Source organism: Oncorhynchus mykiss, chromosome 2 (assembly GCF_013265735.2).
Source record: "Oncorhynchus mykiss isolate Arlee chromosome 2, USDA_OmykA_1.1, whole genome shotgun sequence".
Classification (NCBI taxonomy): domain Eukaryota; kingdom Metazoa; phylum Chordata; class Actinopteri; order Salmoniformes; family Salmonidae; genus Oncorhynchus; species Oncorhynchus mykiss.
Genome location: NC_048566.1, coordinates 78,254,877 through 78,282,428, shown reverse-complemented (window position 1 = coordinate 78,282,428; position 27,552 = coordinate 78,254,877). Strand labels below are relative to the sequence as shown.

Here is a 27,552-nt window from a genome sequence, read left to right as displayed (position 1 = left end):
GAGTCCCAGGGTGATCCACAATTGGTTTGGCCAGGGTAGGCCGTCATCGTAAATAAGAATTTGTTATTTTACTGACTTGCCTAGTTAATCTTTAAAAAATGTGTTTGTCTTGAAGCAGACTTTCAATTCTAAATCTTTGCTCCCACCTACTGGATGAAAATAAACTGAAGCTTAGATTTGTGACTGTGCTCTCAATCTATTGTCATGTTTCCATTTGCTTATCCCCAAGTACTCTAAAGCATGTGTAGTTTGCTATTTGTATCGCTTTATGGAAAACTAGGATTTCATTAGTCTCCTTCCATTCAGTACTAGATTCAGCCAACACCACACCCCCTGCTTGTGCTAAGCGCACACAGAACCAGGAAGTAATTCCCACTGCAGCACAAGCATTTCCAGAGAAATGAAAACAAGCAGGCAGATAACATCCTAGTGTGACGTCTGCAATGGAAGAAAACTCAAAGCCATTAAATCTTGTCTGGTGTGTCTGGCCTCTTACTGTGAGACTCGCCTTAAACTTCACAATGAATTCAACCCAGGAAAAAGACAAGTTGATTGATGTCACTGGACAACTACAGTAGAAGATTTGCTCACTTCATGACAAACTGCTGGAGGTTTACTGCCGTAGCGATCGGCAGTGTATCTGTCTGCTGTGTGTGATGGATGAACATAAAGGCCATGATACGGTCTCAGTTGCAGCAGAAAGGACTGAGAAACAGGTAAGGACCAAAACATTTCAATGCAAGCTCTTTCACACTTTCAAAATACATATTATATTTAGGCCTATAATGGTTTAATCCTTCAGAGTCTGAATCCATGCTAATAAAGCACAAAGTAAAACGTTAACTAGTCAATACTCAGTGCCAACACACACACTCTTTACGATAACTGTGGAGATTGTTCTGCAGAAGCAGTTGGGAGAGAATCAGCAGAAATCCCAGCAGAGAATCCAGGAGAGAGAGAAGGGAGATGTAGGACCAGAAATAGGCTGTGTGTTGGACCGTATATACACTGCTCCAAAAAAATGAAGGGAACACTAAAATAACACATCCTAGATCTGAAGGAATTAAATATTCTTATTAAATACTTTTTTCTTTACATAGTTGAATGTGCTGACAACAAAATCACACAAAAATGATCAATGGAAATCAAATTTATCAACCCATGGAGGTCTGGATTTGGAGTCACACTCAAAATTAAAGTGGAAAACCACACTACAGGCTGATCCAACTTTGATGTAATGTCCTTAAAACAAGTCCAAATGAGGCTCAGTAGTGTGTGTGGCCTCCACGTGCCTGTATGACCTCCCTACAACGCCTGGGCATGCTCCTGATGAGGTGGCGGATGGTCTCCTGAGGGATCTCCTCCCAGACCTGGACTAAAGCATCCGCCAACTCCTGGACAGTCTGTGGTGCAACGTGGCGATGGTGGATGGAGCGAAAAATTATGTCCCAGATGTGCTCAATTGGATTCAGGTCTGGGGAACGGGCGGGCCAGTCCATAGCATCAATGCCTTCCTCTTACAGGAACTGCTGACACACTCCAGCCACATGAGGTCTAGCATTGTCTTGCATTAGGAGGAACCCAGGGCCAACCGCACCAGCAAATGGTCTCACAAGGGGTCTGAGGATCTCATCTCGGTACCTAATGGCAGTCAGGCTACCTCTGGCGAGCACATGGAGGGCTGTGCGGCCCCCCAAAGAAATGCCACCCCACACCATGACCGACCCACCGCCAAACCGGTCATGCTGGAGGATGTTTCAGGCAACAGAACGTTCTCCAAGGCGTCTCCAGACTCTGTCACGTCTGTCACATGTGCTCAGTGTGAACCTGCTTTCATCTGTGAAGAGCACAGGTCGCCAGTGGCGAATTTGCCAGTCTTGGTGTTCTCAGGCAAATGCCAAACGTCCTGCACGGTGTTGGGCTGTAAGCACAACCCCCACCTGTGGACGTCGGGCCCTCATACCACCCTCATGGAGTCTGTTTCTGACCATTTGAGCAGACACATGCACATTTGTGGCCTGCTGGAGGGCATTTTGCAGGGCTCTGGCAGTGCTCCTCCTGCTCCTCCTTGCACAAAGGCGGAGGTAGCGGTCCTGCTGCTGGGTTGTTGCCCTCCTACGGCCTCCTCCACGTCTCCTGATGTACTGGCCTGTCTCCTGGTAGCGCCTCCATGCTCTGGACACTACGCTGACAGACACAGCAAACCTTCTTGCCACAGCTCGCATTGATGTTCCATCCTGGATGAGCTGCACTACCTGAGCCACTTGTGTGGGTTGTAGACTCCGTCTCATGCTACCACTAGAGTGAAAGCACCGCCAAAATTCAAAAGTGACCAAAACATCAGCCAGGAAGCATAGGAACTGAGAAGTGGTCTGTGGTCACCACCTGCAGAACCTCTCCTGGGGGTGTCTTGCTAATTGCCTATCATTTCCACCTGTTTATTCCATTTGCACAACAGCATGTGAAATGTATTGTCAATCAGTGTTGCTTCCTAAGTGGACAGTTTGATTTCACAGAAGTGTGATTGACTTGGAGTTATATTGTGTTGTTTAAGTGTTCCCTTTATTTTTTTGAGCAGTGTATTTACATTACATATGGTGCCTTCAGAAAGTATTCACACCCCTTGTCTTTTTCTACGTTTTGTTGTGTTACAGCCTGAATTTAAAATGGATTCAATTGAAATTTTGTGTCACTGGTCTACAACATAATGTCACATTGGAATTATGTTTTTAGAAATGTTTACAAATTAATAAAACATGAAAAGCTGAAATGTCTTGAGTCAATAAGTATTCAACCCCTTTGTCATGGCAAGCCTAAATAAGTTCAGGAGTAAAACTTTGCATTAAATGTCACATAAGTTGCATGTGTGCAATAATAGTGTTTAACCAGATGTTTGACCTTTTTTCTTTACCCCACGTAAGATCCCTCAGTTGAGCAGTGAATTTCAAACAGATTCAACCACAAAGACTAGTGAGGTTTTCCAATGCCTCGCAGAGCACCTTATTGGTAGATGGGTAAAATTTTTAAAAAGCAGACATTTAATATCCTTTTGAGCATGGTGAAGTTATTAATTACACTTTGGATGGTGTATCAATACACCAAGTCACTACAAAGGTACAGGCGTCCTTCTTAACTCATTTGCAGGAGAGGAAGGAAACTGCCCAGGAATTTCACCATGAGGCCAATGGTGATTTTAAAACAGTTACAGGGTTTAATGGCTGTGATAGGAGAGAACTGAGGATGGATCAACAACATTGTGGTTACTCCACAATGAATAACCTAAATGACAGAGTGAAAAGAAGGAAGCCTGTAGAGAATTTAAAAATATTCCAAAACACGCATCCTGTTAGCAATAAGGCATTTAAGAAAAACTGCAAAACATGGGTAAAAGAAATTAACTTCATGTCCTGATTACAAAGCGTTAAGTTTAGGGCAAATCCAACACAACACATCACTACTCTTCATATTTTCAAGCATGGTGGTGGCTGCATCATGTTATGGGTATGCTTGTCATCTACAGAGTTTTGTTTAGATAAACCTGGTTCAGTCTGCTTTTCAACAGACACTGAGAGACACAAGTCCATTTCAGACAATTTTTTGGAACTCAGTGCAGTTCGCTTAATTATTTTGTGCAGTGTGAACACCCCAACGGAACTCAAACCACTGAAAAGAGCCCCAGAAGCAAATCAAACTGAGATCATCTCTAGAGCTAGTCTAAGTTCGATTTGCTTGAATTCTTTGGTTCGGTTCCCTTTTTTAAGGCAATGTGAACACAAATCTCCCCAGATTTGCTTGTCATTATTCCCGCACCACACAGTAGACTACTGCAAAAGCGTTTCACTTTCCATAACCCTCAAATTGGTTCCACAAAAGTGAGAAGATTATGATGTGCAGGTTCGCAGAAAAAATGTGCGCAGTTTTTAGATATTGATTAGAGATTATCAAGAATGGACCGAAATTCCAAAATTACAGTGCATTCGGAAGGTATTCAGACCCCTTCACTTTTCCCAAATCTTGTTACATTCAAGCCTTATTCTAAAATTGATATTTTTTTCCCTCATCCATCTATACACAATACCCCATAATGGCAAAACAAAAATAGTTGTTTGGATTTTTTTTGCAAAGAAAATAAAAATAGATATACATATTAACATAACTATTCAGACTCTTTGCTATGAGACTCAAAATTGAGCTCAGATGCATCCTGTTTCCATTGATCATCTTTGAGATGTTTATACAACTTGATTGGAGTCAAGTTTATTGAAAATTATTTGGAAAGGCACACACCTGTCTCTATAAGGTCACACAGTTGATAGTGCATGTCAGAGCAAAAACCAAGCCATGAGGTCCGTAGAGCTCCGAGACAGGATTGTGTCATGGCACAGATCTGAGGAAGGGTCCAAAGAATTTCTGCAGCATTAAAGGTCCACAAGAACCCAGTGGCCTACGTCATTTGTAAAAGAGAAGAAGTTTGAAACCACCAAGATTCTTCCTAGAGTTGGTCGCCCGGCCAAACTGAGCATTCGGGGGAGAAGGGTCTTAAATAGGGAGGTGGTCACTCTGACAGAGCTCCAAAGTTCCTCTATGGAGGTGGGAGAACCTTCCAGAAGGACAATCATCTCTGCAGCACTCCACCAATCAGGCCATTATGGTAGAGTGGCCAGACGGAAGCCACTCCTCATTAAAAGGCACGACAGCCCACTTGGCACCTAAAGGACTCTCAGACCATGGGAAACGAGATTCACTGGTCTGATGAAATCAAGATTGAATTCATTGGCCTGAATGCCAAGCATCACATCTGAAGGAAACCAGGCACCGCTCATCACCTGGCCAATACCATCCCTACGGTGAAGCATGGTGGTGACAGCATCATGCTGTGGGGATGTTTTTCAGCGACTGGGGACTCGTCAGGATTGAGGGAAAGATGAACGGAGCAAAGTACAGAGAGATCCTTGATGAAAACCTGCTCCAGAGTGCTCAGGACCTCAGACTGGCACGAAAGTTCACCTTCCAACAGGACAATGACCCTAAGCACACTGCTAAGACAACGCAGCAGTGGCTTCGGAACATGTCTCTGAATGTCTTTGAGTGGCCCAGCCAGAGCGCTGACTTGAACCTGATCGAACATCTCTGGAGAGACCTGAAAATAGCTGTGCAGCGACACTCCCCATCAAATCTGACAGAGCTTGGATCTGGATCTGCAGAGAAGAATGGGAGAAACTCCCCAAATACAGGTGTGCCAAGCTTGTAGCATCATACCCATGAATAGACTAGGCTGTAATCGCTGCCAAAGGTGCTTCAACAAAGTACTGAGTAAAGGGTCTGAATACTTGTGTAAATGTGACATTTCAATTTTTTTATTTTTTTAAATAAATTTGCTAAAAATGTCTAAGCCTGTTTTTGCTTTGTCATTATGGGGTATTGTGTGTAGATTGATGAGGGGATGAAAACAACTTAATCCATTTTGAAATAAGGCTGAAATGTAATAAAATGTGAAAAAGGGAAGGGGTCTGCATACTTTCCGAATGCACTGTATGTGTGGAGTTTAGTTCAGATTATTTGTTTGCAATATGTGATCTATAGGCTAAGAGATCTTCATAAACTGTTCATTTGATTGTGGGGTTTGAATAGTGTGAGAAGACAACATATTTGGTAAAGAATCACAACAGAGTACAAAATCAATTTTAGCTCTTATAGGGGAAGTAACCTACATTGGGTGTACAGTTTTCAATTACAGCATTATTTAGTCTGCAATTACTCTTCTGCTATTTATTTTGTTACCAATAGTATTTATAATAGTATCTTCTTCTTAAAATGAATTTGTCTCCCCTTTTTTTTACTAAATGGAATGGCTTGTCCAGCACTTTGTAAAAACCCAGAGTGCATTGAGTGAATATTGGAAAAAGATCTTGGTTCCTTTCTAAACATAACAATGTGAATGCAAAGAAGACTCAGACCACTAAATAGGCGATGTGAACTGTCAAAAGAATTGAGTCCTCATTCAAAGGCCAGGACAGGGTGAATACAAAGAGAACTGAGTTCTTTAGCTTCTTTTTATTTACCCCAGAATTCACTTTAAAGAGGACTGAGATCAGTTATTTAAAATAGGACTATGTGTGAAAACCCAACATAAGGCCAAATATACACTGGAGTTCCTTACCAAGATGACATTGAATGTTTCTGAGTGGCCTAGTTATAGTTTTGACCTAAATTGGCTTGAAAATCTATGGTAAGACTTGAAAATGGCTGTCTGGCAATGATCAACAACCAACCTGACAGAGCTGTAACTGTTGCCAAAGGTGATTCTAACATGTATTTATTCAGGGGTATGAACCAAAACCAAATATTAGATAAAGGGAACATGAGTAAATAAATGACACAAAAAATGAATCCTTATTAATTTGATTTAATTAACAAAGTTACGCAACACCAAATGCTCCCAGTGTTTACCCCCAGTGTTGTTTTTTTCCACACATGACGGGAGCCATGTAATCCAAAAAGTTCCACTTTTGACTCATCGGTCCATAAAGCATTCTTCCAGGAGTCTTGGCGATCATCCAGGTGCTTCCAGGTGCTTTTTGGCAAAGTTGAGTGTACTTTTGGGATGAAGTTGGTCCCGTTATGTCGGGCGAAAACCAAACACTGCATTTCACAGTTTGAACCTCATACCAACGGCCAAGCATAGTGGTGGTAATGTGATGGTTTGGGATGCTTTGCTGCCTCAGAACCTGGACAACTTGCCATCATTAAAGGAACCATGAATTCTGCTTTGTATCAGATAATTCTATAGGAGAATGTCAGGCTACCCGTCCATGAGCTGAAGCTGAAGTGCAACTGGGTCATGCAGCAAGACAATGATCCAAAACAAAAAATCAAGACTAGAAATGGCAAAAAAAAGCTACAAATTTGAAGTTTTTGAATGGCCTAGTCAAAGTCCAGACCAAAACCTGTTGAGATGTTGTGGCAGGATCTGAAATGAGCAGTTCTAGCTCGAAAACCCACAAATGTCGCTGAGTTAAAGCAGTTCTGCAAAGAAAACTGGGCCATTCCTTCACAGTGATGTGAGAGACTGATCAACAATTACAGGAAGTGTTTGGTTGCAGTCATTGCAGGTAAAGGTGGCACAACCAGTTATTGAGTGTAAGTTGCCAATGACCTTTTCACTAAATGAATTAAGTATACATTTTGTTGTGTTACACACACACACACACACACACACACACACACACACACACAGCAGCACGTGTTATGAAAAGTACATTTCACTCACTTTCTTTTTTCACTAACTTCCTCAGACTCCCACCAACTCACTGTGGATCCTAACACATCACATACAAAAGTCTGTCTGTCTGAGAGGAAAGTAACATACAGTGGCAAGGAGCAGCCCTTTCCTGATAATCCAGAAGGATTCCGCAAATCTCAGGTGCTGTGTAACGAGGGTCTGTCTGGAACCTGCTACTAGGAGGTAGAGACGGAGGGGGACACTCATAGAGGAGTGTCATATAAAGGGATGAGTAGGCAGATTGTCTTTGGAAATAATAATTACAGCTGGAGTTTACGTGCTTCAGACTGAAATATCTGTTCCCTGTTCCTCCATAGTAGGCATGTACCTGGACCACAAGGAAGGAACTCTGTCATTTTACAGTGTCTCTGACACAATGACCCTCCTCCACAGTGTCCAGACCACATTCACTGAACCTGTCTATCCTGGGTTTGGAGTTTATTGGCCTGGGTCCTCTGTGAAGATACTGACACCGTAAGTGATTGATTTAGGAGTACAGTCATCTTAATGATCAATTGACTCTTTAGACACCTGAGTCCCAGTACATAGGCATAATAACACTCTCACAAAAAATCTATAAAATCACATGGTGGATAGGATATCAGAGTGTACCAGGGTTGGGATCAATTTGAATTGAATGCAGTCAATTCAGGAAGGGATTTGAATTTTAAATTGACATTTTATCCCTTTTTATCTGCATTCTAAAATATTCCCTCACTGTTACATTTAGTATACAGGTATATTTAAATACATACATACACTTTTGTTGAGAGTATGTCCCTTTATTCAAGTCTTAAGAAAAACAGATAACGAACACAAAATATATAATTTTTCAGTGTCCTAAACAAACTACTGAACTTGATCAGAATAAAAGCTTTTGATGATCTGTCTATTATCAGGGAATCTGCAGCCAAAGTGAATCTTTTTTTCACCATCTGAAATCAGGATGGTTCATGTTTGTTTTCTAAAATCTGTCTTTGTGTATTTTCATTTATTTTGTCTGAACCTTTTTATATTTTCACCATCCTTTACGCAGGGTCATTAGTTTCAGGGTTGGTTATTCACTGTAATGTTGAACTTACTGCAAGGGAACAACGTGATTAGTTTTTTCTGTGTGTAAGTAAATAAATAAAGAATAAATGGAAACAAATACATTTTTCCTAATGCTAAATTCCCTATTCTTCTTGTGGAAGATCTCTCCATCCACATTCCCTTTCTCATCAGTTGTTCCTTTATCTGAGACACAGAAATAATATTGGCTTCATGAATATACGCTGAGTATACAAAACATTAGGTATACCTTCCTAATATTGAGCTGCACCCACCTTTTGCCCTCAGAACAGTCTCAATTCTTCAGGACATGGACTATACAAGGTGTCAAAAGCGTTCCACAGGGATGCTGGCCATGTTGACTCCAATGCTTCCCACAGTTGTATCAAGTTGGCTGGATGTTCTTTTCTAAACACCTCTTTTCGCTTTGTCATTATGGAGTATTGTGAGTAGATTGCTTAAGAAATAGTTTTATTTAATCCATTTTAGAATAATGCTGTAATGTTACAAAATGTGGAAAAATTCAAGGGGTCTGAATACTTTTCAAAGGCACTGTACGGAAGCGTCAGGTAGTCTTCCCAGTGTTCACTCCAGCTCTTCTTGCCATAGTCTACAATGTGTGCGTTCTGAGGGACCTAGTCCCTACATGAAAGGAGATGAGACTCACTTGTTGTAAGATGGCCGCGCCCAGGGCAGGATCAGTGAAGGTCAGGGGTCAGCTCCACTCTCGCTATCTGCGTCCTACTTAACACAGGTACTGACAGAAAAGATAGGAGAGAGAGAGAGAGAGGAGGATCAATACCAGGCAAATGTTGTATAAGACATTTGTTCTACCATTTATGCCGTCAGATACACATGATGCTATGTTTACTCTAATCATCAGTCAATAATACACACTAACACAATCTGTGTGCAAAATAAAGAGAGATAATGAAAGACCAATTCTCTAATGGTCCCAACAATGTTGAATGACTGACAAATGGAAGTTGAAAATCACAAAATCACACACCCATGTCTCTGAGTTTTCATTCATCCCAGCATTATCAGGTTCAAGGATCTCTTCTGTCTTCCAGTACCTGAATGAGGAGTCACTTTGGTCTGACCACCTCCAGGAGTATCTGAACAGGCTGATCAACATCTCTCCTGTCACCATCTTATGGATGTCCTGGTTCTCAGACTGGTTCCTCACACTCACCAGGTCATTGTGATGATTTCTGCAGTTGCTCTGGGCAGCTTTTCACATCTGGGTCTTCTTGACTAGAATGAACTTCTCAGAGAGCAGACGTTCACCCGTCAAACACGCAGACAGGAGAATGTTTTGAAAAATGTCATGTGAATGTGTGGTCATTGTTATCTTGATATGTGAGCATGAATTGTACACATACTGTTTTTCTTGGTTTTCTTTCTGCAGACTGTGTGTGTGTGTGTGTGTGTATGTGTGTGTGTGTGTGTGTGTGTGTGTGTGTGTGTGTGTGTGTGTGTGTGTGTGTGTGTGTGTGTGTGTGTGTGTGTGTGTGTCTTGCTGGTGGTTTTTGTGAAATCCCCATTCCCAATTAGACTCGCTATCGTAGCAAAGAGCACTGTCAAATGTCTACATTCTACATCATTCCACTTTCCTTCTTGGTCCATCCCCACACAATTCTCTCTACCATACCCATTTGGTTCCCCACTCTTCCAGTTCCAAAACGTAGCCTCTCCATCACTATAGGGCCCATTGCCAATCCAAATCCTGGCTTTTAGAGTCCCATGAACACAGGTTTGAACCATCATTTTATCATTATAGTATGTTATATACGCTCTCTCTCTCACATACATACACTGACCTGAGATCAGCAGGGAAGAGCCCCACAACCTCAAATGATCACCCTGTAATAGTAAATATTGTGGATTAATAATACATTTGCATGACCGTTACTGCATGTTTGGCACTGCAATACTGTTTAAAGTACAGTGCCTTGCGAAAGTCTTCGGACCCCTTGAACTTTGCGACCTTTTGCCACATTTCAGGCTTCAAACATAAAGATATAAAACTGTATTTTTTTGTGAAGAATCAACAACAAGTGGGACACAATCATGAAGTGGAACGACATTTATTGGATATTTCAAACTTTTTTAACAAATCAAAAACTGAAAAATTGGGCGTGCAAAATTATTCAGCCCCCTTAAGTTAATACTTTGTAGCGCCACCTTTTGCTGCGATTACAGCTGTAAGTCGCATGGGGTATGTCTCTATCAGTTTTGCACATCGAGAGACTGACATTTTTTCCCATTCCTCCTTGCAAAACAGCTCGAGCTCAGTGAGGTTGGATGGAGAGCATTTGTGAACAGCAGTTTTCAGTTCTTTCCACAGATTCTCGATTGGATTCAGGTCTGGACTTTGACTTGGCCATTCTAACACCTGGATATGTTTATTTTTGAACCATTCCATTGTAGATTTTGCTTTATGTTTTGGATCATTGTCTTGTTGGAAGACAAATCTCCGTCCCAGTCCCAGGTGAAGAAAAAGGACAGGAGAAATTGAGAATAAACCATTAAGAAATAGCCCTTGTCTCTCATTATCAGGTAACTGCCAAAATAAAGGAAACACCAACATAAAGGTTCTTAATAGAGCTTTGGGCCACCATGAGCCAGATTAACTTCAATGTACCTTGGCATAGATCAAGGATGGGCAACTTTGATGGGGGTTGAGGCCACACAAAAAAATCTAAGTTTTAGAGTTAATTTCATGCAATTCTATACATTTTGCCAAGTGGTGTAGAGACAATGTTGCAGTTTTAAAGCAAGTTTGCTGCAATTCTGCAACAACAAAAAAATGTAATGGGGGGGGGTCTTCAAATAAGTTGCCCATCCCTGGCATTAATAAAACATTGATTGATTATTGGCATCAATTTATGCAGTAATCTTAATGCTACAGTTTGACATGAATAGGATCTCATAATCAACCCTTTTTTACATTGTTTTAATGAACCTTTATTTAACTAGGCAAGTCAGTTAAGAACAAATTCTTATTTACAATGCTCTCCTACCTAAAGGAAAAAAAAGGCATCTTGCGGGGATGGGCGCTGGGATTAAAATAAAAATAAATTAAATAAAAATATAGAACAAAACACACATCCCACAAGATTCACATTTACATAGATTCATGAAAATTGCATCACATTTTCCCAAGGACCACTCATTTTGTCACTTTCCCCCACAAGAAGATGTTCCTTGATGATTGATTAGATTTCAATATATTCTTACTCTTCTTATGGACCATATGCTAAACCATCACCCCTACTCCTTAGATGGAGTGTTTACCAGAGTTTGACCACTGGTGTGAACTGACCATTAGGATAAAGGGAGTATTTGGTTTCCAGTGGCCCTTGAAGAGCATTCATGCTATCAGGAGTTTGTGTTTGGTTACACAGGCCCTACTTCCTACTGACAGACACTGAAGGTGACTTGAAGGAGGTTTGAAGTAAATGTTCTGGCTGTTGTAGGAATGTATATACGTTATTCAAATAGAGGTTGTGAAAATCGAACAAGAAGTGAGAACGAATATCCCACATCCCAAAAGTGAACTTTGGGACGCTGTACAATATTGCATAATAACTAGCCTTTGTCTTTATTGATGAAGTAACCGGGTTGTACCCTGGTCCAGGTCACATTTATCAACATGGTTCATTCCTGCCCATTCGTGAGTATGGGCACTCACTTTAAAACTCATGAAATTGTGTATTTATATAACAAATTACTTATTTAAAAGAATGTGGTTCAAGTAGAAAAAACACAAGTCGCTTTCAGGGGACAGCTCCCTTGTTACTAATTGGGCGAAACCAAGATTGAAAAGGGGTGGTTCACAAAAAATCCTTTAGAATTTCTGAGAAAAGTGATTATGTGTAACATGTCTAACTTTTTAATATTTGTGTTGTTAATTTGGACCTATTACATTTATTACGTTTTCTCGTATTAATGTCAGTCGTTTATGTGAATTGTTTTTGTACCCCCCAAAGCAAGGAAGTGCTGCTGACTGTTTCTGCGTAGCAAGCTAGTTTGAAATGGTTGGTCAGACAAAGGCAGCACAGGAAGAATCCCACAACAGAACCGAAATGCTAATAGAAACGTATTTTAATCGATGACACAGAAGAAACAGAGACTGCGGTTTTCATCAATACATTTCTACTTTTTGTTTTGAAAATGAACGACCGACTGGATCCGTTTGAAGAACGACAGCGGTCATCTGACTTGAAATTGGGTAGAGTCGCCTGACCGTCACTGTTTTCCGCCTTTAAGTACGCTAACTAACGTTAGCTATCCCAAGTTTTTGTAGGACGTAGCTAGCTAGCTATCTCATTTGATTAGAATAATTATAACCTAGCTATTATAACACAACCTCCACACTTCTTGTTGGATATGCATTATGAAGAGATGGTTGGACTTTGAACAGGTTATTTTCCTGAGTAACATTACCTAATTTAGCTAGCTAACAGTTAGCTAGCCTACTCGAATAAGCGGATACCTGGTTAGTTTTATCTAACCTCTCCCTTTCCAAACATGTTTGAAATGGAAACGCACATATCTGGCCTCTTCCCGGAAATTTTAGCTATAATTTTCAGTTACTTGGACGTAAGGGACAAAGGTAGGGTTGCCCAAGTGTGTGCGGCCTGGAGGGACGCTTCGTATCACAAGTCTGTGTGGAGGGGGGTGGAAGCGAAGTTGCATCTGCGGAGGGCCAACCCGTCCCTGTTCCCCAGCCTCCATACCCGAGGCATTAGGAAGGTCCAGATCCTAAGCTTGCGACGAAGCCTAAGCTATGTAATCCAGGGGCTGCCAAACATCGAAAGCCTTAACCTATGTGGCTGTTTTAACCTCACGGACAACGGCCTCGGACATGCGTTTATTCAAGACATCCCGTCCTTGCGAATCCTCAACCTCAGCCTTTGCAAACCAATCACAGACTCAAGCCTGGGTAGGATTGCCCAGTATCTCAAAAACCTGGAGGTGCTGGAACTTGGAGGCCTCAGTAACATCACCAACACAGGCCTTCTTCTCATTGCCTGGGGCTTGCACAAACTCAAGAGCCTTAACCTGCGGAGCTGCAGGCATGTGTCAGACGTCGGCATTGGTCACCTGGCTGGGATGACCCGAAGCGCTGCCGAAGGCTGCCTTTCCCTGGAGCAGATGACACTACAGGACTGCCAGAAACTGACAGACCTGTCCCTCAAACACGTCTCCAAGGGACTAGCCAAGCTCAAGGTGCTCAACCTCAGCTTCTGCGGAGGCATATCGGATGCAGGTATGATCCATCTGTCGAACATGAATCACCTGTCAAGCATCAACCTGCGGTCCTGTGACAACATCAGTGACATGGGCATCATGCACCTGGCCATGGGGTCTCTGCAGCTCTCTGGCCTGGACGTTTCCTTCTGCGACAAGATAGGTGACCAGAGCCTGGCCTACATCGCCCAGGGGCTGTACCAGCTCAAGTCTCTGTCCCTGTGCTCCTGCCACATCAGTGACGACGGGATCAACCGGATGGTGCGCCAGATGCACGAGCTCAAGACGCTGAACATTGGGCAGTGTGTACGCATCACTGACAAGGGGCTGGAGCTGATTGCTGACCACCTGACGCAGCTCACTGGTATCGACCTGTATGGGTGTACCAAAATCACCAAGCGGGGCCTGGAGAGGATAACGCAGCTCCCGTGCCTTAAAGTTTTAAACCTGGGACTCTGGCAGATGACGGAGAGTGAGAAAGTTAGGTGAAAGCCAAACTGGGATGAACTGCCAAGTGGGGTTTTCACTGTAATATTTTTCATCCACAGAGATTACCTGAGCGGAACAGCTCGTAGACTATTACATTATCTTTAATAGCTACAATACTGTGACTTAATTTTAGCAGAAGGAAACACTTTTTAAACATTCACTGTCACAGCAATATTCCACCCCTTATTTTGGTAAAATTGCTTTCTTATTTCAGTGTTAACTATCCTGTCCCTGTATCACATCTATAAGGTTTTGACTAGCTACCTCATCCATTCAAGAAACTGTACTGTCTGGGACACAACCACACTACACAGCATCTTTCCATGCAAAACAAACTCATTTTTAAACTTTCCCTTTAACTGTTTACCAGTATTGATGATAGACATGACTCATGCAAAATATCTCTGTTCAAACACAGTCCCTAACACTGCACAAAGGCGTTAAGGCCTTGGATTGAAGGTGTGAGCAGGGGATTTCTTCAGCTGAAGTATTTTGCTTATGTTGATGAAGGTATTTTTTATGAATGGCTGTAGTCCAGAACATTGTACTTCAAATTGAAGTGTTTTGTTTTTTAATTGGTAGTTCCCATTCCTGAGGAGTTACACTGTATCAAACATTGTAATATGCCTTACTCCAGCTTGTCAACATGAACAGTGTGGATATGACAGGGGTAAACTGCCTTTTCCTCCTGGGGACTTTAGAATGGAGAGTGGAAATAGACTTTGGGCTCAATTCAATCTTTATCGCGGAAGTTGTTACAGCATGATTGAAATTTCAAGGCACTGTTCCCACGTTAGTGGAGACTGCATTCACGGTAAACGCTGCAAATGTCGGCGCAATCGGAAATAACCTTTAAATCTTTTAGCAATTTAATGCTTCAGCGATAGATTGAATAAAGCCCTTTATCTTGTCCGTGGTTATCAAGAATATGTATTTCTGTATGCAACATATCAATAACCTACATATTTTCTCCTGTAAAGCCTCCAAGGAAAGATATTGGAGTGTTAAGGCTAATTTAAAATGTTTATATTCATACAATAGTGATATTTATTAATAAAAACGCACAATGTTTATTGGGGGGAAATTCTTTAATTTGAGTTCTGTCGTCCAGTAAGTGGTTTACCTATTGTAAAAACAAGGCAGAAGGTGCAGGGTGTTGAACATTATTGCTCTATTATATGCCTGGTCCAGAAACAATTATGACCAGATTGACTATAGGTTTGAGATTGCACAACCAGTTTGACAAAATTGGGCCACTCTGTTTCTATCCCCTTTGTGTGCTGATATGAACCTGATACATATGTAAGTAAAATGGTGGATTACCACCTACCATGGCGTTAGGAGTTTGTCACTGCTTACACACACCTATCCAGAAGTTGAGGGGAGGGCTCATCAGTCACATTTGACTGGATTAACAGCAGGACAGGGTCTGAGAGAATGAAAACCATTCTTAGCAATTGAGGCAGATATTAAAAATAGAGACAAATGTTAATTCTGCTGATAAATATACACATGGTGCTCCTGTAAACAAATCCCCAGAGTCAAAGATTGATAGGATATATTTATTTACATACATATACAAAATGCAAATACTCATCTTTATTTTTTACATAGTTTAACTTTTTTTCATCAACACAGAAGGCAGTACATTAACTTTAAACGCAAAAAAAAAAGTGAACCATGACTTTGGTAGTAGTAGCCCCTTTAACAGCAAGCACTGTTCCGAAATGAAAAACAAAGTCATCACAGAATGGTAAGTCCACAGACATTAAGGCAAAGGCAGGGATACACAGGCTAGGGCCCTGTTCCTCCTTCCTAGAATCAAACTATATTCTAACGACCTGGATAGGTGAAAGCTGAGGAGTGGAAACCTTTGGTTTGACCTCGTGATTTTTTCAGATCAGTCATTACTTCTGGGATTGCCAGGATGTGATTAAAAATTAGTATCATCATAGGGCCTATAGACAAGAGGCAGGATAAAATAACCTGAACAGTAACCTAGTCTCCAACTCTGGTCCTGGAGAGCAAGCTGAACTGTAGGTTTTTATTATTGTTCAAACATTGACTGATTGGCATAGGGATGCACTGTATATAGCAGTTACAAAATGCCAGACTGGCAGAGAGTGATGTCTGTTCTATACAGTACAACTCTCACTAATCAGGCCACAGGACAAACATGCTTGGAGACCACTCGGTCCTAAAGGGTCAGACTACTATGTGAGAGAACATAAGAGGAACACAGTCTAGGGAGCGTCATTCCCACAAACACCCATTCACATCTCAAACATGAAAAAACAAAACACTGGAACCTAAGAGTAAAAGGTTTACATATGTGGCAAAAGTGTATATATAAAAAATGAACAATTTAGAAATAAATGCAAAAAAAAAGTAGTCTCCCTCTACACAGTCACGGTTTGAAAATGTTTGTAGTTAATTTGACACATTAAACATTTGACACATTTCTCCAGTTTTAGCTGAGGACACGATCCACAACTTTGTTCAGAGGGACTTGCTCCTCACGATTCTGCAAACATTTCAATGCATATATCCATATGGTCAACATCATACTTTGTATATGTATATATATTTATAGAACATGACTTTGCGACTTATGGCAGTACTGTCAAATACATCTTGTCTGCAGACAAATTGAGACACACGGGACTGCACTGCTTTAGCTTCTCACTTGTATATATATTTTTTTAAACAGAATTCACAACATCTTCCACTGGGTTACCTTTATATAGTCACTGTACGTATTTGATGAGTTATTTACAAACTGATTTAAAAAGTCCAAACCCACTGAGAAGTGACCGTCATGTCTTTAACTAGGATTCCCTATAATCTCATTACATTACAAACCCTAGTTAGCTCTGAAGCGTTGGACAGATGCAGTGAACGGGGGCATCTGAACATTTACATCTAAGGGAATGTAATTCAATAAAAAAAAATGAAACAATTATAGTTTTTAAAAGTCATATCTATAGAAACTTTGGATGAGATCATGTGACTGGTGGATTAGATCTTTATTGATGTCTTATGCCATGCTGTAGCACCAATAGAACTGAGGAATAAAAAAGGTCCCTCATTTAGGTCCAGTACTGATCCCTGTGCACGCTCAAAGGCCACTCTATGGTAGCATCCTAAATGACCCCCTATTCTGTTTAGTGCACTACTTTTGACAAAATAAGTATACAATGTGGGGAATTGGGTATCATTTGGGATGCTGGCTATGACTGAAAATAAACTTACATTGCATACCTCATATAGAAGGGAGTGCTGTGTGCAAAACCATTCAAATCAACTTCTCTCTCTCTCTCTCTCCCTAACTCGAGAAGCTAGTGTACCTCAGTTTCACATAAATTAGACATTGATGTCAATAGGAAATGTGTGTGGAAATTCAAGTTCGGATTCTTCCCTCTTTCTTAAGAGCCGTTCACAGAACACGCAGTACGTCAGCCATAGCTAAAGCCTTACATTTAGTCAGCAAAACTCAGCTAGGGGTTTCTCGCAATAGATCTAGGTGGGGAGTTGAGGGAAAAGGTTTGTTGTCCAGTAACTCACATAGGAGATTCTGAAGGCCAATCAAAGGAAATAAATTAGCAAAAAAAAAAAGTGGTTTAAATCACTGGTTCCTAAATATTTTTATTCCACGACACTCCACCATTCAGAAAAAACACTGGTTTAGATTCAAAGAGAAAACAATGGTTGTGTCAGTAGGGATGAATCCAGAGAAAACATTTTGAAAGTGCTACCTGTGTTTTCTCTTTCAAAACGTTTTGGTATGACGTGCCCTACTGAACACAACCCATGACTGGCAAGCCGCTACATCCCTCCACCATTAGGCCACTTTGTGGCTGTTCTTCATCATCATCATCATGTCCTCAGGCTGGTCAATATCCCCAGGAATGATAATTGGGCATGTGGGGGTGCAGTACAATCGCCCAGTCTTCCCTCTGCCCTGATCATGCGTGAATAAATGGGAGGAAGGTTGCCTGAAGCTCATGCGGGGTCATGAGGTGGTAAAGGTGAGCGGTCAGCAGGACTCCTCCAGCGCGTTGACCACCTGCTCCAGGATGTCAGGGCAGTAGTCAGCGATCTGCTGCAGCACTGAATTGGCATACTCCTGTAGCTCCCCACTCTCCTTCTCACACAACTCCAACTCCAGTTCCAACTAAGAAAGAGAGATAATGCGTTAGCATACTTCTCCAACCCCACCCCCATTTTTTCTTGAGGCAAATCAAAACATTAGATAACACAGAGTGCAGAAAGATAAAGAGGGAAAGAAAGACAGGGAACAAGAGAGGAAGGGATAGTCCAAGTCGGTATTAAAAACAACGTTGCACCCTCGCCCGCCTGTGGATATGCTTGTTTGGTTATTTGTAACATACAGGACCAGTCAACAGTCTGGACACCTACTCATTCAAGGGTTTCTCTTTATTTGTACAATTTTCTACATTGTAGAATAATAGTGACGACATCAAAACTATGAAATAACACATTTAACTCATGTAGTAACCAAAAAAAGTGTTAAACAAAATCCAAATATATGTTATATTTGAGCCACCCTTTGTCTTGATGACAGCTTCGCACACTCTTGAAAAACCCTTGAATGAGTAGGTGTCCAAACTTGACTGGTACTGCACTTCTCGCCTTAAATCAACTAACTACATTATACCTAAAAACATTTTCATTCTAAATGTAAAAATGTTAGCATGAACAGACAGACTGTGGCATGGAATGTACATCACGATTCTCAGCCAAAGGGACGATTCCAACAGACTAACTAGCAAGCCCTGCTTTTAAGATGCCGAAAAACTATTGCATATCATTTTGTTAGTCAGAGAAAAAAGACCACCAAATTAAGTTTCATCAACTGCCCAAGGAGAAGGACCAGGTTAGACGAACCTCACGGTTTCAGGCTATTATGTCACAATGAAAATGGAAAGCTGTGGGGTCTGGTTACTCAATACATTTTCGTATATTGCATAAAGCTTGCTAGTTAGCTTGTAGTAAGGACTAGTGTGCTGTATCCATCCAAATTAAAGCTAGAATATCCTTCTGCAATTGGATATTTATGCAAAACTGGAGATTCCACCAAGTAGGTGGGATTCGCCGTGGGCTACTTGGGGCCATTTGGTAGGGTTGTCTCCCCAGCTGATCTCTGGCAAGCAGAAAGGACATATAGACAAGCCAACAAGAAGCAACTTTTCTAAATACCTAGACCGTTCAAGGGCAGGTAAAGACTGGAAGTAGTTATGCAACATATCTAAGATGATAATTTGCTATTGTGACAGCCAAGTAAGTCAATTACAAAAACTACTGAACAAAAATATAAATGCACCATGTAAAGTGTTGGTCCCATGTTTCAAGAGCCGAAATAAAAGATATACATTTTCCATACACACAAAAAGCTTATTTCTCTCATATCTTGTACACAAATTTGTCTATATCCCTGTTATTGAGCATTTCTACTTTGTCAAGATAATCCATCAACCTGACGGGTGGCATTTCAAGAAGCTGATTAAACAGCATGATCACTACACAGGTGCACCTTGTGTTGGGGGACAATAAAAGCCACTAAAACATGCAGTTGTGTCACCTCACAATGCCACAGATGTCTCAAGTTTTGAGGGAGCGTACAATTGGCATGCTGACTACAGGAATGTCCACCAGAGCCGTTGCCAGATAATTGAATGTTCATTTCTCTACCATAATCCGCCACCAATGTTGTTTTAGAGAATTTGGCAGTTCGTCCAACCGGCCTCACAACTGCAGACCACATATATATATATATATATATTAACGTGTGGGAGAGCGGTTTTCTGATGTCAACTTCATGACCAGAATGCACCATGTGGCGGTGAGCTTATGAACACAATTGCATTTTATCTATGGCAATTTGAATGCACAGAAATACCATCACAAGGTCCTGGGGCCCATTGTCTTGCCATTCATCCGCCACCATATGTCGCAAGGATCTGTACACAATTCCTGGAAGCTGAAAATGTCCCAGTCCTTTCATGGTCTGCATACTCACCAGACATGTCACCCATTGAGGCTGCTTGGGATGCTCTGGATTGACGTATACGACAGCAGGTTCCAGTTCCCGCCAATATCCAGCAACTTTGCACAGCCATTGAAGAGGAGTGGGACAACATTCCACAGGCCACAATCAACAGCCTGATCAACTCTAGGCCAAGGAGATGTGTCACACTGCATAAGGCATATGGTCACACCAGATACTGACAAGATTTCTGATCCACACCCCTACCTTTCTTAACGTATCTTTGACCAACAGATGAATATCTGTATTCCCAGTCATGTGAAATTCATAGACTAGGGCCTCATGATTTTATTTAAATTGACTGATTTCCTTATATGAACCGTAACTCAGTACAATCTTTGAATTTGTTGCATGTTGCGTTTATATTTTTGTTCAGTATACATTTAAGAAAAGTACATGAAGATTCCTTTACAACATTGCCTGCTCTCAAGCGTTATTACTACTTAGAAAAACGTCATACTGTAGGGCTTCCCTCAGTGCTGTCATGAAAAGGGGGCATAACATTAGCCATGTGAGTGCTAGCTAGATACCATGCAGAACATTAAGCTAGTCAAGACCAACAAACAGACTATAATGTTACTAGTGAGCGGAGTTACGAACAGAATATACTACCACGAGTCAAATGTCTTACATGTGATTAACTGTTTTTCACACACATAGCTAGTGCCTTCAGAAAGTATTCATACCCATCGACTTATTCCACTTGTGTTAGTCTGAATTCAAAATGGAATAAATGTGTTTTCTTCTCTCACCCATCTACACACAATACCCCACACTCACCCACAGTGACAGTTTTAAAAATATATATAAAATACAGAAATATTCCATCAGCATTCACAGCCTTTTTGCTATGACAGTCAAACATTTTGCTCAGGTCCATTCAATTTCCTTTCATAATCCTTGAGATGTCACTTCAATTTGATTGGAGTCCACCTATGGCCAAATCAATTATGTGGACATGATTTAGAAAAAAAACACCTGTCTATTTAAGATGCCACAGTTGACAGTGCCTGTCAGAGCAGAAACTATACCATGACGTCCAATAAACTGTCCTTAGATCTCCAAGATAACATTGTGATGAGGCATATATATTGGGAAGGGTATAAATCTATTTCTAGAGTGTTGAATGTTTCCACCAAACTGAGCAACCGGGCAAGAAGGACCTTGGTTAGGGATGTGACCAATGACCACTGACAGAACTTCAGAGTTCCTTGGCTGAGATGGGAGAACCTGCCAGAAGGACAACAGTCTACAGCACTTCACCATTCTGGGCTTTATGGGACAGTGGCCAGACGGAAGCCACTCCTAAGAAAAGGGCACATGACAGCACGCCTGGAGTTTGCAAAAAGGCACGTGAAAGACAGATCACAAGGCAAAATATTCTGTGGTCTGATGGGACAAAATTGTAAATCGTTGGCCTGAATGCAAGGCGCTGTCTGGAGAAAACCAGGAACAGCTCATCACCCGTCTAACACCATCCCTACCGTGAAGCATGGTGGTAGCAGCATCATGCTGTGGGGATACTTTTCAGCGGCAGGGACTGGGAGACTGGTAAGGGAACAATTAATGGAGACAAATACAGGCCAATCCATGATGAGAACCTGCTTCTGAGTGCAAATGACAGACTGGGGCAAAGATTTACATTCCAACCAGACAAATCACCCCAAGCATACAGCCAAAGCAAGGCTGGAATGGCTTCAAAACAAGAATGTGAAAGTCCTTGAGTGGCCCAGCCAAAGCCCAGCCTTGAATCCCATTGAAAGTCTGTGGAAGGTGCATTCAGTGCATTCGGAAAGTATTCAGACCCCTTGACTTTTTCCACATTGTTCGTTACAATTTTATTCTAAAATTGATCAAATTGACTACGCTCCCAGTCCCTGCCGCTGAAAAACATCAAAGGGTGTTTGGTTTTCCCCAATTTGTGGGCGTGGTCGAGGGGAATTCCTTCTTATGACATTAAATACCGACTGTTACCTGCTCCAGAGTCAACTTGTGTAGCTCCTCCTCCCAGGCTGCTGGGTTGGCGTGGTGATAGTGGGCGGGCGGGGTCAGGTCACTGAGGATGCTGGGGTCTCGGTCGTGGCAGAGGTCAGTCAGGTGGTCGATGTAGAGCTTCAGCTTACTGCGATTTTCACTCAGGGACAGGAGAGGGGGGATCATCTTGAGGGGACAATGGGAAGGGGGAGAGGGAGGGGAGAAAGAAATGAAGGAACCAGTTGGATAAAGGAAGAGATAAGAAAAATGACATTTCATTAGGTCCCAGTGTGTTTTCAGCGGCTTAACCATGCTAAACCAAAAGCATGGAGCATGCAGAAGGAAGAAGAACAAGGCTGCATCTCACATGCATTAAGGAGATGGGAATGTGGAGTATGGTATGTTGGACAAAAGTGTGTCCTGCTGTGTGTGTGTGTGTGTGTGTGTGTGTGACTATTTGATTTACTCAGTTGTTCACAGACACAAGCTACAGTATGTGGTTGGCAGACAAACACAATGCATTGCCATAACTTGACAGAGCACCATTACCATGGTAACACATTAACAACAGTGATAACATTCCCACAGAAATTACAAATGTGAGAACAGACAACATGTACCAAACACTGCATGGACCAAAGTAAAATGGTGAGAGGAGAAACGGATGACAAGACAAAATGGCGGAGCAGAACTAACACACTGAACGATGGAGTAAGAGAAAACCAGGGAGGAGGTGAAGAATGGACAGATGACTGGCGTTCATTCATGCTCACCCTTCTGAACAAATTGGCAGAGAGAGAGAGGGGAGGAGGGCACAGGGTTGGCTATGCCCAGATACCCTCCTCATCATCCTATTGGACAGATGGTTTAGCCAATTGCAGCATTAGAAAATAACACTTGGTTAGTGTGTGTGCATGGGACAGAACAAAAAGAGTGTGAGAGATAACACTTAGGTTTAGGTGCTGAAGAAAGATAAAATGTTATATTAGGAGTGATGATTCAATATCACTTTAGGGACAGAAAGACAGTTGACATGACTTCATATAGTGGAGAAAGAAAGCGTATTCTGGTTAAGCTGCAGATGTGTTATCACAACAACACGTTTTATCTAGATATATAGGATTCTGTTTGGTTGACTGGGTACTCACCTGATCTGGAGAAGGTTTGTGATTGGTCTGGTCGGGGGCGGTCTTCAGGTGGTCGTCCCCATAGTTGTCTGCCATTAGCTTCATACGGTTCTGAGTCTGAGAGAGCGAGAAAGAGGGAGGATGGAGGAGAAAGGGGGAAGAGAGGAGAATGTGGAAAGGATTTCAGGGAGAGAGACTTAAGGAAAACATTTTACCAGCATACTCACGGTGCATCGAGCAGCCAGCTGTGCCGAGAGGAGTTTAAGGCTGCCTACTCTTGATTTTGACAAGATTTCGCTGCAAAGTCAAAAGCTATAAACTATCTAAGGTCTGTTTAGTCTCTCCCCATTTCAGGTAAAGGAGAGGAGATGAGTAGAGGAAGAGACTTAGCATTATTGAAATACATCTTTAATGTCACAGTGGCACATGTGGTCAGACCCAGGTCACCTGACGAGGTAGTGTTCCATACCTGCTGTTTGAGCTGTTGTACCAGACGGTCCTTCTCTCTCTTCAGCAGAGCCACCTCATCCTGCGTCTTCTTCTTCTTGGACGATGACAGCTCCAGCAGGGCGATGTTGGCATCCTTCTCACTGATGGCTGCCAGCAGCGCCTCCTGTCTGCACCGAGGAGGAATTACAGGGTGGTATTTCAGAATAATGAGTCATCTACACGGTGCAGGATATTCTATTACCTGGGAGTTTTACAACATTACCTGACTGTAACATGTTTGTTGACTTGGTAAAGTGGTGGTGTGGGGGGGGGTGGAAACAGTGTATGTTTGTCTTACTTCATCTCCAGCACCTCCTCCAGGTGTTTCCTGCGTTCAGCCCTCAGCGTGGTCAGATGGGCCTCTTTCTCACACAGGGACTGCTGGGTAGACGACAGCTTGGCCCTCATGGACTCCAGCTCCTGTTTCACCTTCTCCATGGCGCCCAGCAGCTCCTCAATCTGCACACACCATAGAATGAAGATAGTACAAACACACGAGCAGAGAAAGTAAAAATGTATGAGACGTGTTCATCATTCAAAGAAACTGTACAGACCAATTTTTGTGAACTGTCAATCAAAGGCACTCTAAAGAGGTAGGGCCATCAGAGGTTGTATGTTATTGAAAACATGGCTCTATCCAGAAAGAACCCCTAACCCTTAGACACTAGCCCTTACACCCTAGCCAGTGGTAAAAAAATACTTTAAAGTACTACTTAAGTAGTTTTTTGGGGTCTCTCTACTTTACTTTTTATATTTTTGGCAACTTTTACTTCAATACATTCCTAAAGAAAATAATGTACTTTTTACTCCATACATTTTCCCTGACACCCAAAAGTACTAGTTACATTTTGACAGGAAAATGGTCCAATTCACATACTTATCAAGAGAACATCTCTGGTCATCCCTACTGCCTCTGATCTGGCGTACTCACTAAACACAAATGCTTTGTTTGTAAATGGAGTCTGAGTATGCCCCTGACTATCCGTTAATGTAAAAAACAAGAAATGTATTTTATTTATTTAGCCAGGCAAGTCAGTTGAGAACAAATTCTTATTTGGCCTACCCCGGCCAGAACCTAACCAGGACGACGCTGGGCCAATTGTCTGCCGCCCTATGGGACTCCAAATCACGGCCAGTTGTGATACAGCCTGGAATCGTACCAGGGTCTGTAGTGACGCTCCTAGCATTGAGATGCAATGCCTTAGACCACTGCGTACTTTTGACACTTAAGTATATTTAAAACCAAATCATTTTGGACTTTTACTCAAGTAGTATTTTACTGGGTGACTTTCACTTTTACTTGAGTCATTTTCTATTAACGTATCTTTACTTTTACCCAAGTATGACAATGAAGTACTTTTCCCCCCTGCCCCTAGGAACTAGTGTAAATCTGAATGGATTGATGGGTAATAGACCAGCAATATGGTGAACAGGGCTAGGCAACTAAATTCAGCTGTAGGTTGGATTTTGTCGGATCGACTGGTCAGGGGTCGGAACATAATTATAATAATTTGTACACTGCAAATTGACCACAACTAAGCCCAAAAAGAGATTGTATTTTAAAAATCACACTAATTTCATACTTTGATTACATAGAGACATGATCACGTCTCTTTTTTTTTTAATAGTGGGAATACTTGAACAGATTCTCATTTTTAGCTGAAAACGTTTGACCAAAAACTAAAATCCTTTCATAAAAAATAAATCCTTTGCTGTGTGGTTTTGCCGACCCCTGGGCCAGGGTTTGTTTCTGGACCCAACGCCACTGAGGAGACGGATGTACAACAAGGGGCTCCAATGACAGCTCTAAACAGCACTAAATATACTGCTCACTGTAGTACTTTCATTTACCTGGCATTTACATAGAAGTCACATTGTTAACAGTACAACTCAATATGGCTAAATAATAACTATTGAATTGTCTGGGGTGCATTGTAAATACTAAATTATACCATCAATACATATGTTAGTATAATCATCGATTACCAACTAGTTACAGATTGACATTACTAGAAATATGTACCACCAATATTAAAATCTGCACACCGTGTTTTAAAAAAAGAAAAAATTAATTTTAATTGTAATTTAAAAAAAAAAAAATTAAAATCGGCCGATATTGGCCTTTTAACTCTATAAATCGGTATCGGACGTTAACTCCACCGATATTCAATAAATAAGATGAAAAAAGTGAATCTCATGCTTTTCTGAACACTGGCAGCCATTCTCATGTTGTGTCATTGACACAATGTATGAAATTAACATTTGAAGCATAGTTATTGGACATTTTATGAGAATTCAGTGTGGGAAACACCTTTTCGATTTCCGATGTAAAACAGTATATCTGCAAATATATCGGTACGTTTTGCCTCCTAGACATCGGAATAGAACTCCCAAAATAACATGGGTCAGGCTCTAACCAGAAGGTTCTAGTTTAGTTGACGCCATGCCATTTCAAAGGGAATAGTAGGTAAATGGTACATGATAACATGGTCTAAAGAGCTACTGATCCAAAGGGTGAAATACAACAGAGGGGGCATTATTATGTCATACCTTAGACCACTTAAAGTGGGCGTTGTTGGACTCATGCATTGGTTTGTGTGAGTGCTTCTGAGAGGCAGTGAGTAGCAGAGATAAAACAGGAGAACATTAGAGATAAGAACACTGAGAAAAGGAGGGATAGCAGGGAGAGTGAAACGTAGCAAGCAGGGCTGACAGAAGCCGTCTGTGTCTGTGTTCGTGTAGCTTTGTACGTGTATGTGTGTGCGCACTTCTCAAGCTGTTCTTTTAGTGTGTGCGTTTGTGTGTCCACTTGTGTTGCATGTGTGTGTATTTGTGTTGCAAGTTTGTGTGTGGGTGCGTGCATGTGTACTTCTGTTGCATGTGTGTGTATTTGTGTTGCAAGTTTGTGTGTGGGTGCGTGCAGGTGTACTTCTGTTGCATGTGAGCGTACCTGTTTTTCCTGGTGGTTCCTGGCAGCCTCCTCCTGTGCCAGCACCATCTCTCTCTCCGCTGTTATCTGAACACTCTCTCGCAGAGCCTCCTCTAACTCCTCGATACGCTCCGTCTTCAACCGTAGGGAGTCCTGGAGGGGAGAGGAAGAGAAGAGGACAGGAGGAGGGGAGAGGAAGAGGACAGGAGGAGGGGAGAGGAAGAGAAGAGAGGAAGAGAAGACAATTAAGGATATTGATGTCAAACTACATTTAGTACAACAAGGGCAGCTTTCTTTGAGTGTTGACATTAGTCGCATACATTGATACAGCCCGCCCCGCCCCCCCACCCCCACGCCTCACCTTGACCTGTTGAGAGCTCTCGGAGATGTTGTCCTCTCTCTTTTTGGCTTCGTCCACAAGTTGGGCGTTCCTACTCTTCTCCACATGCTCCTTTTGTCTCAGTGATGCCACCTTCTTACTCTGGTCCTTAGTCTGTCTGCAGGGCACCATGGGACACAGGAGGACTGGGTTACACACAATCCCATAGGCGTACACACATTACACTGAAGCATCACATAGTGAGAGGGAGTTAGACAGAAAGAGGGGGGAGAGAGAGAAAGTGCAGCGGGGTGAAGAAACTGGTGAAAATGAGAGCAGGAGGGGAGGGGGAGGGAGAGCAAAAGCAATTGAGGAGAAAATGAGAGGGGGGGTGGGAGAATGGGATGGAGGAAGTCAAGCCAGTACATAGATGCCATGTAGAAAACATGTTACTAACCTGGAGGACTGACTGGAGAGGAGACAGAGTTCCAGCGAAAAGACAAGGCAGGAGAGAGAAACACAGATTCAGAGAGCAAGAAGATAAGGAAGGAGAAGAGTAGGACCGTG

The 27,552-nt window shown here is 41.9% G+C and overlaps 2 protein-coding genes across 6 annotated transcripts in view; one reads left to right on the top strand and one right to left on the bottom strand.

Moving 5' to 3' along the window:
* The first annotated feature begins 12,208 nt into the window (after positions 1–12,208).
* LOC110496900 (F-box/LRR-repeat protein 14-like) lies at positions 12,209–15,358 on the top strand. Its single transcript, XM_021572919.2, has one exon. The coding sequence runs from the start codon at positions 12,869–12,871 to the stop codon at positions 14,078–14,080; it is 1,212 nt and encodes a 403-aa protein (XP_021428594.2). The 5' UTR covers positions 12,209–12,868; the 3' UTR covers positions 14,081–15,358.
* Positions 15,359–15,628: 270 nt separating this feature from the next.
* The window catches only part of LOC110496871 (ELKS/Rab6-interacting/CAST family member 1), a 32,898-nt gene continuing 20,974 nt past the window's right edge, over positions 15,629–27,552 (bottom strand). For 2 of the 5 annotated variants that reach the window (XM_021572895.2, XM_021572888.2), the window contains exons 14-21: positions 27,443–27,454; positions 27,028–27,163; positions 26,688–26,819; positions 24,036–24,196; positions 23,718–23,865; positions 23,270–23,365; positions 22,122–22,307; positions 15,629–18,254 (exon numbers count right to left, since the gene is read on the bottom strand). In XM_021572895.2, coding sequence (XP_021428570.1) covers positions 18,117–18,254; positions 22,122–22,307; positions 23,270–23,365; positions 23,718–23,865; positions 24,036–24,196; positions 26,688–26,819; positions 27,028–27,163; positions 27,443–27,454 — 1,009 coding nt within the window. In that variant the 3' untranslated portion in view covers positions 15,629–18,116. Of the gene's footprint in view, positions 18,255–22,121; positions 22,308–22,894; positions 22,973–23,269; positions 23,366–23,717; positions 23,866–24,035; positions 24,197–26,687; positions 26,820–27,027; positions 27,164–27,442; positions 27,455–27,552 lie in introns of those variants that run through there. The other 3 variants (XR_002469614.2, XM_021572904.2, XR_002469615.2) reach the window with 3 other exon arrangements.

What these genes read in the sequence shown, in the direction of transcription:
- LOC110496900 (XM_021572919.2), top strand. Translation starts at nt 12,869, where the DNA reads ATGTTTGAAATGGAAACGCACATATCTGGCCTCTTCCCGGAAATTTTA.